At 39.0% G+C, this 13,246-nt stretch overlaps 1 protein-coding gene across 1 annotated transcript in view; it reads left to right on the forward strand.

Moving 5' to 3' along the window:
• MYO10 (myosin X) overlaps positions 1 to 13,246 on the forward strand; it is a 150,920-nt gene that overhangs the window by 56,075 nt on the left and 81,599 nt on the right. The window contains exon 3 of the mRNA XM_042869024.1: positions 6,121 to 6,279. Coding sequence (XP_042724958.1) covers positions 6,121 to 6,279 — 159 coding nt within the window. The remainder of the gene's footprint in view (positions 1 to 6,120; positions 6,280 to 13,246) is intronic.

Below are 13,246 nucleotides of genomic sequence, written 5' to 3' on the forward strand. Positions count from 1 at the left end.
CAAGCTTACTGATCTCAGTGAACATGTAGGGAAAGAGCAAAGAAGAGCTCTACCACAGTGACAGCAGTGCTCACTGGCCCGGGAGCATGCTTCTCCACACTCTGGAGTTCAGAAGCAGAAAGGGATGATTCTGTGTGAGAAAAAGGTTTAGAAGAGGAGGAACTAAGGCTAAAAATTGGGTGGACCTGAAGTGAGCAAAGAGTGAAAGCAAAACAGGTAATTATGCAGAACTGTGTGTTACTCATCTGATGTGATAGATCCAATAATGGGCAGAGCGAGTATCCAGACATAGAATCACAGAATTGCTCAGATTGGAAAAGACCTTAAAGATCATCAGGTCCAACTGCAGCCTATCCATCTACCCTAACAACCCTCTGCTAAATCATGTCCCTGAGCACCACATCCAAATGGGTTTTAAACACATCCAAGGATGCTGACTCAACCACCTCCCTGGCATCTCACTTGGAAAGGAAGATGGGGAATGGAGTGATTCCTAGGGTAGGCAGGGAGGAATTCTGTAAATTGGGAACAAAAAGAAACTGATTCTCAGTAACGTGTGTACGGGATATTTGCCTGAAGGAACGGCTGTTAGTGTTACAGTATCAGTTTAGTTGGTAATATTCTTTTTCTTGATATAAGAGACCTATTTAATTTTTCTCCATTGTATAATAGATAATAAACTTCATGACTTTCTCTTGTTTTGAGAAAGATTAAATTATATTGTATCAAAGCAAGCCTTGTGCACTAGTACATCTTGTTGCTTGATAGATTGTTTTGGGACAACAGGATCAATGTCTAAGGTCAGCTATTACAGAGAAACATTAAGTTATTGGATAGTAGCATTACTCACGGTTATCTTGCTGATAGTAGAACGACCATGTTAATTTGCTTTACATTTGGTATTAAGCTGCTTTTGATTTGTATGAGCACTTCTTGTCCTGTATCTAAAGCATACACTTAGCCAGTAGCTCTCGTCACGAAAAAAATGTAAACCACTAGATTTTTATTTTTGTTTTCAATCTCTGGGTCCTTGAGCTTTTAATGATTTATTTTTCTCGTTGGAATGCTGCATTCCGCAATTTATAATGTGAGCTGAAGTCCTCTTGTTTCTGCTTGGAGTCATGTATAAAGAGATCTTGCAAGATTTATTGCATTCTTCTAACTTCTAAACACAAGGGAAATACTGGTGGTCCTCAATACAGACTAACAGCAGAGCATGAACAAAGCCAGTATTTTTAACTGACTGTTTCTGTGTACAGAAGGTGTAGGTAGGCTCATTTCTGCCTTCAAATAAAAATCTTACTGAAATCTCTCTAAAATGATGAAGATTCTGTCATAACTCAAATACTTACTTGTAGAGTAGGAACATTTTAGCATACTTTTGGCTGTCTTCCCATCCAGTATTCTTCATCAGCATCAAACTAAACACACAGCTGTCACGTGCAAAGCACCCTGAGAGACTTGATGGTGTACTGGCTGTGTACAGGCTGGGAAGCCATGAGTGTGACTTGTTGCTTTTGCAAGAAGTGAGGATTGTGCGCTTTTTGATATGCTTTAACTAAGCACTTAATTCAGCATTATCATAAATTCACTTGACTCAGCTGTTGCAAAGTCCCCTGATACTGATTAATGCCCTTATTCAAGCAGGTATTTTTGTCACTTGGCATCATGTCATGAAATAAAACAGTGAGAGAGAAAGCTTGTGTGCTCCTGTCATTGAGTGCCTGCTCTAGCTTTCTTTCCTGGTGTTAATAAAATGCATTTACAAATTAAATCTTTTCTCCAAATGTGATTTTCATTAGATTTTGAGCTAAGGACTGGTTTCTAGATATTGTTTTGTGGTATTCCCCAAGGGAATACTGGAAAGACTTATTTTTTCTCACACCATATTGCTTGCACAGGATAAAAATGTCATTTTCAGTGCAAAGAAGTGAGAAATTGTAAGGTTTATTTCATGTTGATTTTATTGCTTTTCTAAAATCATAAATGAAATAAATTTAATTGCAGTCATATGCCTCAAACTCTTGATTTGTTGATTGCTTGTTTTCTTGATGTATTTCTCCAGTAAGTTCATGGGTAGATTTAAGAGTATATTCATGTAAAATAATTGAATATAAAGACACAGGTTTACCTAATAAATACTTGCACATTGTGGATTACAGTATGGCATTGCTGATGCAACATTATTTATGAATATATGCAATATGTAATGCAGAAAATGTACAGTAAAATGATATTTTTATTTAATAAAGCCACTATTTTCATTGTCTGCCTGTGTCTTAAAATGATCTAAGAGCTGTTGGCTTTCTAGATAGGGTCCCATATGAAATGGTTTATTCTAAGACATTCTGCCTCTTTGGAACAAGACCCTTTGCAAAACCTCAGCCACCAAAAACCCCTTTGCTCAGTGTTTACCTACAGTCTCATCCTCAATCCTGCTATGCTCTTGGAAGTTCTGCAGCTTTCTGCTGTGCATCAGAGAGTGTCTTACTGGTCTTCAGCAAAGAAAAGGCACTGTCAGATGTCCAATGTGCACAATGCAGGTCATGCTCATGTCCTGGAAGTCCTTGTGTGCTGCCAAGGGTTCCTTCTAACTTTTTTCTGCTTGTCATCCTTTCTCATCTGGGTAATATTTTTGGAAGCATGAGTGCAGTTCTCACTCTAGGGCCTGTCATTTTGTCTTCTTAGATCTTATGAATGCTGCAGGAAGCACGGTTATGGAGCAGGTGGATCTTGACACTGCTCTGAGTATGGCCCTGTCACAGCAAGGCTGATAAAATATACCATGTTTTGGAGGAAAGTGAATTGAGTGAATAATTCTGCTGAGTTCTAAATAAGCATGAATTGGAGCATGGGGATGTCTCATCAGAGTTTGAAAACAGCTTTCAAAACCATGCCAGTGTGTCTTTTTTTCACATTTTCTGCATGTGACCCTATTTCTAACGTTCATTCATGTATTTCTGTACTCAGTTACTGTCTGTTCAATTTATCTTTGTTATTACTAGAGGAAGTAATCTGGTTCAACAGCACAATTGCTGTCTTTCAATCTTCAATACTGTTAGTAAAGACTGTTCCTCTAGCCTGCAGGTATGGTTGCTCTTTCAGCAACCTGTTGATATTTGGGCATTTGATAGTTCCTGTCTACCTTATTTTAGAATCCTACAGCAGCTGTGAGAGCCTTTCTTTTTGTCACCTGGGGCCCATTCATTATCTGGGCTTTCAGGTGGGTAATTGAAAGCGGTTGAGTCTGTTTTTGGTGTGTTCATCACAGTGGTAAGGTAAGGCACGGTAAGGATACTCAAGCAGATTAGACATGTTCTTTCCTCATGAAGTACTGTTTCTTGGAGTTCAGCTAGATTTGCTGTTTAGTCTTATGTTTCTTGAGTTTGTTCCTTCTGTTGTTGCTGTTTGCATTGCTCCTTCCTATCTCAACCTCTAATTTTCATTTCCACAGTAACTTTGACAGTTCTTATTTTGCATCCTCTCTTAGGGTTTAATTTATAGTTTTCCATATATTCAGCATGTTTGTTATCTTGGACCATTTATATCTTGAAAGGAAAGCAGTTTTTGCTGAATTCTTATTTGTTTTAGATTTTGTTCCAAGTTTCCTGCATGCTTTTCTTGACCTTCCCCAAATGCTGGCAATATCCTTGAGGGTGGACACTCCTATGCTCTGCCAGCATGGTCTTTGTAAAGTTCAGGAGCCAACTTGGTTATCTTCCTTTTCTGCACACTGACCCCATTGAATGGCTCTCAGCTTTCATTTCCTGGGGATTTCATCTGCTGTAATATTTCATAGTGTGACCTTCTAATTAGTAACATTAAAGTTCAAGGCAGCCTTTTCACGTATGTGTCCTAACAAAGGCATGAGTCAAGATGAAAAAAACAAGGCAAGCTTTTCAGGGCTCGAGCAGCGGGGCTACCAAGAGCCCATTTGAAGGACATGAGATCTATCATATGATTTTGCTGCCCTTATCTAATGGCTTTGACGGTAGATGACTTTGCTGAAATTTTACAGTGGAATTAGGGAATCTGAAGGATACATGGTTCTGGTGAAAATAAAACATGGGGAAGGGACTGTTGTTCTTTCTGGTCTTGGCGACAGCCACTGAGCCCAGTTAGTGTCTTTTCTAGATGGTTGATAAGGAAGCATAAAGGAGCGTTTAAGAGTCAGCTCCCAGAGACATTTCCACATCTAAACAAGAATGCAATGTGTGAAAGAGCTGGAAGTATGAGAAAGATGTGCCTAAGCAAGAGAAAACTGTGGTTTTGAATACAAAGGATGAATCTATGAAGATCATCTTAAGTCATCCTACCACGTGCAGGTCAATTGTCCTGTTATTTTCCTTGGAGAATTTTCTGTCAGTAAATTAGCTTAGTGATGTGCAGAATGCTCTGCATGCCCTATTAACCTCTGCGTCGTTTGTCAAAGACTAGATATCACAAACATGAAAATCCTCCTCCTAGAAATAATGTTTTGTTTCCTTTCTCTGTTCATGTGACCTGTGTGTCCCATTGATGTTTGCACAGCCTTTTAGCATTTGTTAGAAATCTGTTCCCTGTATCTTCTTTTTACCCCAGTATACTTTCTTGTGGAATGAATGGCAGCTCTAACTGTTCAAATGTCTGTGCTAACATTTGATATATTCAGTCTGGGATAGGATCTCAGTGAACAGATTTCATCAGGCAATTCTCCTCAGTCAGCTGGTGGGTTATCCTACCCAAAGCTTCAGTGTTAGGTCTGTTCTGCATTCTGCCTGTTGCTTCTTCTCATTTGTTTCTTCTTCTCATTTGTCTCAGCAAGACAGGCAAAATCATGCAGCAGTAAGTGTTAAGAATCTGTTTGCCTGAATGTTGGTCTTTGATTAGGCTGCTGCCCTTGTTCAGTCTTTCATTAGCAGCAGCATACGTATGTTTTTGTTTGGAAAAACATTTGATGGGTTTTCTTTTCCTGAGCAGAACTGTTCCTTTCCATTCTGCTGCGTAATCCCCTGCCTGCATGGGCAGTCCTGCAGTGCTCATAAACAGCTGGGCTGCTGCTTATTGCACTCCTTCAGTTGGTTTTATAAATATTATTTCAAAGTATTTGGGAAGGTTTGTTTTCTTGGTGTTCCTCCTTATTAAAATATTTGCATTAACACCCTGACCTAATTTTTAGTTTGCAGTGATGACCTTTGAAGGGACTAGTGTTGTCAAAGTAGCATTGCCTGTGAGATGCAGACATATGTCTGTAAGGATGAGTTGTCAAGATGTAAATTAACAGGAAATGGGAAGCTGTATTGCTGAGCAATTGGCTTATAAACTTCAGCGATGTCAGTGTTCCTGAAAGTTTGTTTAAGTAGTCTGGGGATATGTACAACTCTTGAGTGTACTTTCCATGGCTTTACAAAAGATATATAAAAGTGTTCTATGACAGAGTATTTGAGTTATGGCTTTTAAAGGGCTTTTACTGTTCATTTGTAGCGTACCTCTGAAATTTATCATAGAAGTACATTAATTAGAAATTAGCGCAGCCATTTGCTTTAAAATACTTGCTGTATGGTGAACTTAATGTGCTAATTACATTAAGAAGCATGACCTAACCTGGTGGCGGTCCTTATCAGAGGCCTGGGTGGAAACATTTAACATTTAGGTTGTTTTCAGATGAAGTACTAACACTGGTAGCTTGTTTGATCCATATATTTTTTTTTCCTGTTTCCAGCGTAAAAAATTCTTCTCCAAAGAAATTTAAGTGAGGTGTACAGTAAGGAGTGGACGACTACCTTGTGTTGGTTGGCCTTAGATTTTTGGATGATGATTATTTGCTTGTTTTATTTTTCATCTAATAAGGTATTACAGTAGTCCATTGTAAAACTAGATTTCTTTTGCCTAGAAAAAAACCTCAGACCTCAGTGTATTGTCAGTATGTGATAATTTCATACGACCCCTTTACATGTATTTGGGGCTTTAATTATTGTGAAAGAAGTGCAAGAAGAAGGTATGAATGGCAAGCTGTATCATTTTGCAAGTCTGATCACTGATGAACTGTATAGGGAATAGGAGTTTATATAAAAGCTCCTTCCTCAGATAAGAGTTTTTGAGAATGTTCTCTAATTATTATTTATTTTTTAACTCTTTCAGGTATTCACCTATAAACAGAGCACCATCACTCATCAAAAAGTAACGCCTATGCATCAGACAAGTGTGGAGAGTGTGGAAGACATGGCAGCACTAGTAGATCTCCATGAAGGCTCCATTATGCATAACTTATTCCAACGATATCAGCAAGATAAAATCTATGTAAGTTTCTTCTAAATTTAAGAAAAATATCTAGAGGCAATGTTTTCGTTTGTCTAACTGCTGTGTGTTTTGCAGTTCTGTAATATCTTCCTTCTTAATGTTCTCCAGTTCTTTGTGCATTTTTAGAGAGTTGAAGCATGCCTTGTCCTAGGGACTTCTTACCAACAGTAGTAGAAGGAGGAGGTAGCTTGGGGATGTCAAGGTACTCCCTGGCAAGCCTCAGAAAACCACTATACTACATATGCTTTTTTACACTTACATTGACAAGGTTGTGTGTAGGAGTCTTGTTTTTTCTCACCTCCTTTAGCCTCCCTCTTCCAACGTTGTATGCTATGTACATGACTGGAAATAATGCAGTGGGGCTTAATCTGCAACTGTCATTTGGAGGTCCAAGGTCCAGTTGTGGCCAACATCACAGTTATAATAGAAAGGGAATGGTATTATGCTCATTCAAGCTGAGAACCTATGCCTTTAAATACAGATAGAGTTTTGGGCATGTGAAAGCAGGCAGCTATTTAGGAATTTCAGAAACTAAGAATTAGTCAATACAGAACTCTTTTTCTCAGATCTATAATGAAGGTTAGATTGTGATTAGGTTAACCTGCTCTTTAAATAATTTATTAGTCTTGGTTGGATTAGGTACTAATCTTCCTTGAATCTAGAAGGCCGCTTAATGTGAGAGAAATAAAGGAAATAGAAGTAGCTGTTCCGGGTTGTGAAATCTCACTTTTCAGTTGTTCAGTGGTTGCTTTTTTGATGTTGTTTGTTTGTTTTTAATAATACTTCACAGAAAAAGAAAAAAAAGAAAAAAAAAAGTTTGGATAGTCTTCTTGGATCCTTGCTTTGGCCATATACATGCTTTATTTTAAACTTCATCTATTAAATTCATTAATATTAATTAATGAATTTAATTAATTAATAATGAATATTAATTAATTAATTAATATAATTCAGCTTGTTTATTTTTAAGCATAAGCAAATCTTAACGTAAAATGTTTTCTTTATTTACAAATTTATTTATGACAAAAAGAAAGGGCATAAGGAAACTCTCTTCCTTTTTAAGTTACCTCTAAAGGGACTTGTACTGGGAGCCCTACATTTGGAGGTAGTTCTCTTTATAACAGTCTTTATAATTTTTTCTTCTGAAAATAAATTGTCTATTTTTACTTTGAGAAGAAAAAGTAGACAAAAAATGAACAGCATATGTGAGCAACCCTGCAGGAGGAAAGGAGAACATTTGAGAAAAGTTTGCTCTTCTACTAGCATTGTTAGATTAGACCATAACACTTAGTATGAGTGAAAATTTAATTTAGAAAGAAAAGAGCAATTGGATGTACTGAGGTGTGGGATGTGGATGTTAGCCTTTCCTCTTCAATCAAGTGTGAGTATAGAAGGGTGATGTTCTGAAAAAGTGAAAAATATCCTTGTTCTGAAGAGACGTGTCTTAGTTTATTTCCCAGCTTGTCACAAGTTTAGGATATTCTGACGCTTGGTGCTCAATGTGGTGTATGTTTCTAGACAAACAGGTTTATTTGCTATTAGTGATGGCAGGTCTTCAGTTGCCACTGAATATTTATTGTCCTTTCAGTTTTGCAAATTTTACTTCTTTTTGGTATAACTAACCTGAAAATTGATTGAGTAAAGGTGATTGGTGAAAAACAGGTGTATTTTGAACTGCATATGAAAGAGTCTCTGTTGTCCTGTATATGTAACCAGGAGAGGTATAAAAAGCATCTTCTCTTTCCTAGTTGGTACCTCCAGTCTTGCTTGTCCAATAGCAGTAAATAAGTGAGACAGAACTCCAGGAACAGAAACCCTGAGAAAAGCAGATTAAATAGTTGACATAATTTTATGAGAACTTTATCAGTTTATCAGCATATGTTTTAGGAAGAAGCATTCTGGGACTGGAAGGTGCATTAGCTTTACCTCTGTTAAACACATATTTGCAGCCAGCTGAAGAAATGATTTTCCTCATCTTTCTTCATTGGGACTAGACTAATTCTTATACAGGACAGTGGAACCCATTGCATGCCAGAAGCAAAACATTCCAGATTGAACTTTGTCTCCTGTGGCCAGTAATTGCTGCATCACTGAAGTGCACACACTGTGTCTTGTATCCACATAAACACCTTACTTGTATCTGTCCCTTGTACAGTAGAGATAAATTAGGAACACCCTACTGTACTTTGAGCAGAGGGGCTAGTCATCCCCGTGGGAAGATTTCTCTCCGTCACTCAATAAAACCAACCTATAAATGTCACATGCTGCTTTTACAGATGCTTATCATTGTCTCTCTGTGTGCTTCAGCCCTGTTCACCTCCTTGCCCACCTCATGACCGAGGGAAAAAGTATACTTTGTGGCTTTTAATTTACTAGTAGTAATACAAACATATTTATTTAATTCTTGAGTTTAGCAATGAAGAATGCATTGTTTAGGGTATAAGTTTGGAGGTTTGTTTTTCCAAACAAGTACAAAAAATGGTATGAAGTGCAATACATTAACTTGTGGTGTAAACCATTTCTTTGAACTTTTTTAGAAATACAAAAGAAACAATTTAAAAGAAATTTAAACAGTTGCTTTTCCAGGAAGACATTATTTATTCAAGTCTTCCCCTGTTGTGTATTTGATGAGCTGTTTATCCAGCAATGAGCATCTCAGTAAATATCTTCAGATGTTAGAGTTCAAGTTTACTTTTCTTTACTTAATAACATTTTTCCCTCTTCATCTCACATAATCATACCCATACTCCTAAACTCCTTGCTATTTCCTAATTAATAGTATAAAATATATTTGGTATAGATGTCAAAGATTGTCAAACTAGTCAGTGACTTTCTTTCCTGCCGCCAACAGCTCCAGCTATAAAGGTCAACACACTTTTCTTCCCTTTTTTTGTGGGATGTTGGGCTTGGCTTATTGATTTGGTCTACAGACTGTTCATAGCATAAATGATGCCTGGCTTTGTACTTAACAAGCTGAGATAAGTAGCTGAATCTGTGTTGTTAGTAAGAAGGTAAATGACAAAATTTGTTCTAATCTGCAGTCATCTTTTTGTATCAGCATCAAGTCTGTCAACTAATTGTGATATTTTCTGCCTGTTTTTCTGTTTAAAAACAAAATAAAAGTGCATGCTGTCTCCTTTTACTCTGTGAGACACACAGGCTGTATATGCTCCTCCTAGATAGAATCAGAGAATCTTTAAGGTTGGAAAGACCAGTAAGACCATCTAGTCCAACCATCAACCCATCACTGCCATACTGCTAAATCGTGTCTCTCAGTTCCACGTCTACACATTTCTTGAACACCTGCAGAGACAGTTGCTCTGTCTCCTCCCTGGGCAGACTGTTCCAATGCCTTACAACTCTTTTTGTGAAGAATTTTTTCTTGATATCCAGCCCAAACCTTCTACGGCACAACTTAAAGCCATTACTTCTAATCCTATCAGCATAACCTGGGAGAAGAGGCTGACCTCCACCTTGCTACAACCTTCTTTCAGGGAGTTGTAGAGAGCAATAAGATCTCCTCAAAGCAGGCTCCTGTCTAGAATTTTTTTTCTTAGGTTTCTTGATTAATACTGCTTTTATCTAAGAGCTTGCTTCTGGGTCACCCCTGGAAAAGAACAAACTTAGTATGCCAGTAATGGGATCCTGGAGGGGTTCTGTTGCTACTCCCTCTCCCATTTCATTTAAAGGAACAGCTTGAGTGGGGACGTCCAGCTTTTAGATTTTAATTCCTGTATTTGAATGCTCAGATTAGCTTGTGTGCTAGGCTGATGTGTGGAGAAATATAGAAAGATAAATATCAGTGCTAAAAGTGGAAGGTGCCCAAATTGGAAAATGGAGCCTTTTGTGAAGGCAAGCAAGATATTTCCTTGCCTCTGAAGCCAAGCCAGCACTGGGCACATGGTGTGGAGAGGGGAAGTGCTGCGGCAGCTGTTCTTGTCGCCATTCAAAGGAGACTTGTTCCTAAGCTGTTGATTCAAGTTTGCTTTTAGTTAAATACACATTGTGAGAGAGACTGACTTTGTCTTGGAGACGATGCCATGAACCACATCGTGTGTGGATTGTACTACAGAACACATAAATTATAGTGTCCGAGCTGGCTGCGGGAGGAGCTGCAGTTCCCTTGTCTCTGTGGCCAGTGGTTAGGAGCTGGTGTAGGCAAGTGAATTAAAGAAGAGCAGATCAGAGAGCTGGAGTTTTTGCTGAGGCAAAAGTAGGCCTGAAAATAACTGCAGCTACTTCACGGACTGCCCTACAGATATTTCCAGTGCCAAATCAGCCCTCATTTGCCCATGTTCAGGCAACAAACAAGTTCCAAAGCACTTCACAGAATCACAGAATTGTAGGGGCTGGAAGAGGCCTCCAGGGATCATCGAGTCCAACTCCCCTGCCAAAGAAGATTCCCTATTCCAGGTTGCACAGGAGTGTGTCCAGGCAGATCTTGAACGTCTCCAAAGAAGGAGAATCCACAACCTCCCTGGGCAGCCTGTTCCAGTGCTCCGTCACCCTCACCGTGAAGAAGTTCTTTCATGTATTGGTGCGGAACTTCCTATGCTCACATTTGTGGCCATTTTCCCTTGTTCTTTCCCCACAGATCACTGGAAAGAGGTTGGTGTACCTTTGACTCCCACACTTAGGATATTTATAAACATTAATAAGATCCCCTCTCATTTTTCTTTTCTCAAAGCTGAACAGACTCAGGTCGCTCAGCTTTTCCTCATGGGAGAGAAGCTCCTGGCCTTTATCATCTTTGTGGTCCTCTGCTGGACTCTTTCCAGGAGATCTATGGGTTTTTTTTGTACTCGGTAGCCCAGAACTGGACACAGCACTTCAGGTGAGGCCTGACCAGGGTAAAGTAGAGGAGGAGGATCACTTTCCTTGACCTGCTGGCCTTGCTCCTTTTAATGCACCCCAGGATCCCACTGGCCTTCTTGGCCACCAGGGCACACTGCTGTCTCGTGGCGCTTCACATCCTTTTTCCTGCTGAGTTAAGCTCTAAAGTACCAGGTGGACCCATTTCCCTTAGAAGTGGTGTTTGTTCGACAAGAGCCATTTTATTTAGAGTGGAAAAGTGCCCTCTTCCCAGATGGATGTGCTGGGTCTGGCAGCCTCCGATGGGCTGGGGCAGAGCCTCTTGGAGTAAGAGAAGCGTGTGGTGGCCAAGAAGGGTGAGGGAACGTAGCCTGTTTTTGCTCTGTTTCAAATTAGGATTGCAGTTTGCCCACCAATAATCACAACCATCTGTTCAGTATATGTATTTGTATAAAAACTTCTGTACCAGCCACGTAGGCATGTAGTGCTGTAGAAGCCATGTGCGCATCAGAGGAGGATGGTGGTAGTTAGGAGCTCAGGGGCTGGCTCTCTTTGTCTCTTCAGATGATGCAGCAAACATGATGTAACTGGTATGAGAAAAGAAAATCTCTCTAATTCTTAAAACAAACAAACAAAAAACATGGTTAAACTGGAAGAGTTGCCTTCTGACAAAGTGGCTTGAGAATTTCTGTCTACTTTATTACCCCGAGTGCTCATTTATCTGTACTTAAAAGGTATATTAATTTATTTATACATCAATTTTTAAAATCTATTTGTGTTAATTTGCCTTAGCAGCATGTAGTTTGTTAAATCATCTAATTATTACATGTTTATCTCCCTTGCAGTCATGAGAATGCCCTGAGGGGATCCAGTTGTTGTTTGTGCAGTGTTTATCAATAGTCACTGTCGGGTTTTTTGTGTGTGTTTTTTTTTTGTTTGTTTTTTTTTTTAATTCTGTTTGCAGATCGAGACACTTTAGCATCCAGGTCAGTTGCTGCCCTGTGACTTGTTTGTCTAGGGTTTGGCATACTCATTTGTTTTTCAGTAAAGTAAAAGTATTTCAGATGCAGTGCAGTTGCTCTGTCAGAAGTGCCATGTCAACAGGAAGCGGATGCTGGTACTTATACTGGTAAAATCTTAGGCATGCTGAGGTACAGGATAATTAAATAAAGCAAGACAGATGTAATTTGTGGAATTTGAAAGCACTGCTGTATGGATGTCCTCTACTGTGGATACAGGTTTTAGGTGGAGGCAGACAGACAAAAGACTAGTAAAAGATAGTAGCCCAAATATGTTTTATTAAAAAGATGAAAACTGCTCTGATTGTTTTCTTAAGGAGAAGAACTATGATGCACTTCCTGCAGAAAATAGACCTTAAACAAAAGTGTATCAAGTGCCTATACACTGGGCAGCTGAATAACTCTGTAGCATGGGCCATTGACTAAGGAAGAGAAATGGCAATTTAAGCCACCTAGTAAGCAGTACTTCTGTCTCATTTTTAGTAATGTTGTTAATTAACAAGAGTAATTTTTGAGAAGAGGCCAAAGCGTTTCCTTGCTTTCACACAAACTGTGTTAGTAGTAGTAGCTCATTCACTTTGAAGCAGGTTTATATTAGTGGTCATACAGTTACAGAATTATAGAATGGCTTAGGTTGGACAAGACCTTAAAGACCATCCAGTTCCAATTCCCTGATGGGAGCAGAGTTGCAACCCAGCAGATCAGGCTGCCCAGGGCCTCATGCAGTCTGGCTTTGAATGCCTCCAAGAATGAGGCTCCCACAGCTTCTCTAGGCAGCTGTGCCAGTGCCTCAACACATCCCTGAGTGAAAAATTTTCCAATAACATCTGATCTAAATCTCCCCTTTAATGTACATTTGGGCCAAATCCATTGTTATTTCACTGCCTTTTAGAACTCAGTTTATTTTAGTTTTGTCTACAAGCTTGCAGTAGTTGCACAGTTCAAAGTATTTGGTACGCCAAACAGTTCCAAGTAATAATTTTACAGGATCTACTGTTTGGTCACTGAGGAAACTACTGATTATTTAATTGCTATACTTTTACAGTAGAGGAATTTAGAAGTCATGTTGATGAATTTCAATGGGTTCTGTTAGGTTGTATCCTGTACTACCACAGAAATGGGGTAATTGTCTCGAC

This window comes from Lagopus leucura, unplaced genomic scaffold (assembly GCF_019238085.1).
Source record: "Lagopus leucura isolate 7727_CA_CO unplaced genomic scaffold, USGS_WTPT01 Super-Scaffold_100002, whole genome shotgun sequence".
Taxonomy (NCBI): domain Eukaryota; kingdom Metazoa; phylum Chordata; class Aves; order Galliformes; family Phasianidae; genus Lagopus; species Lagopus leucura.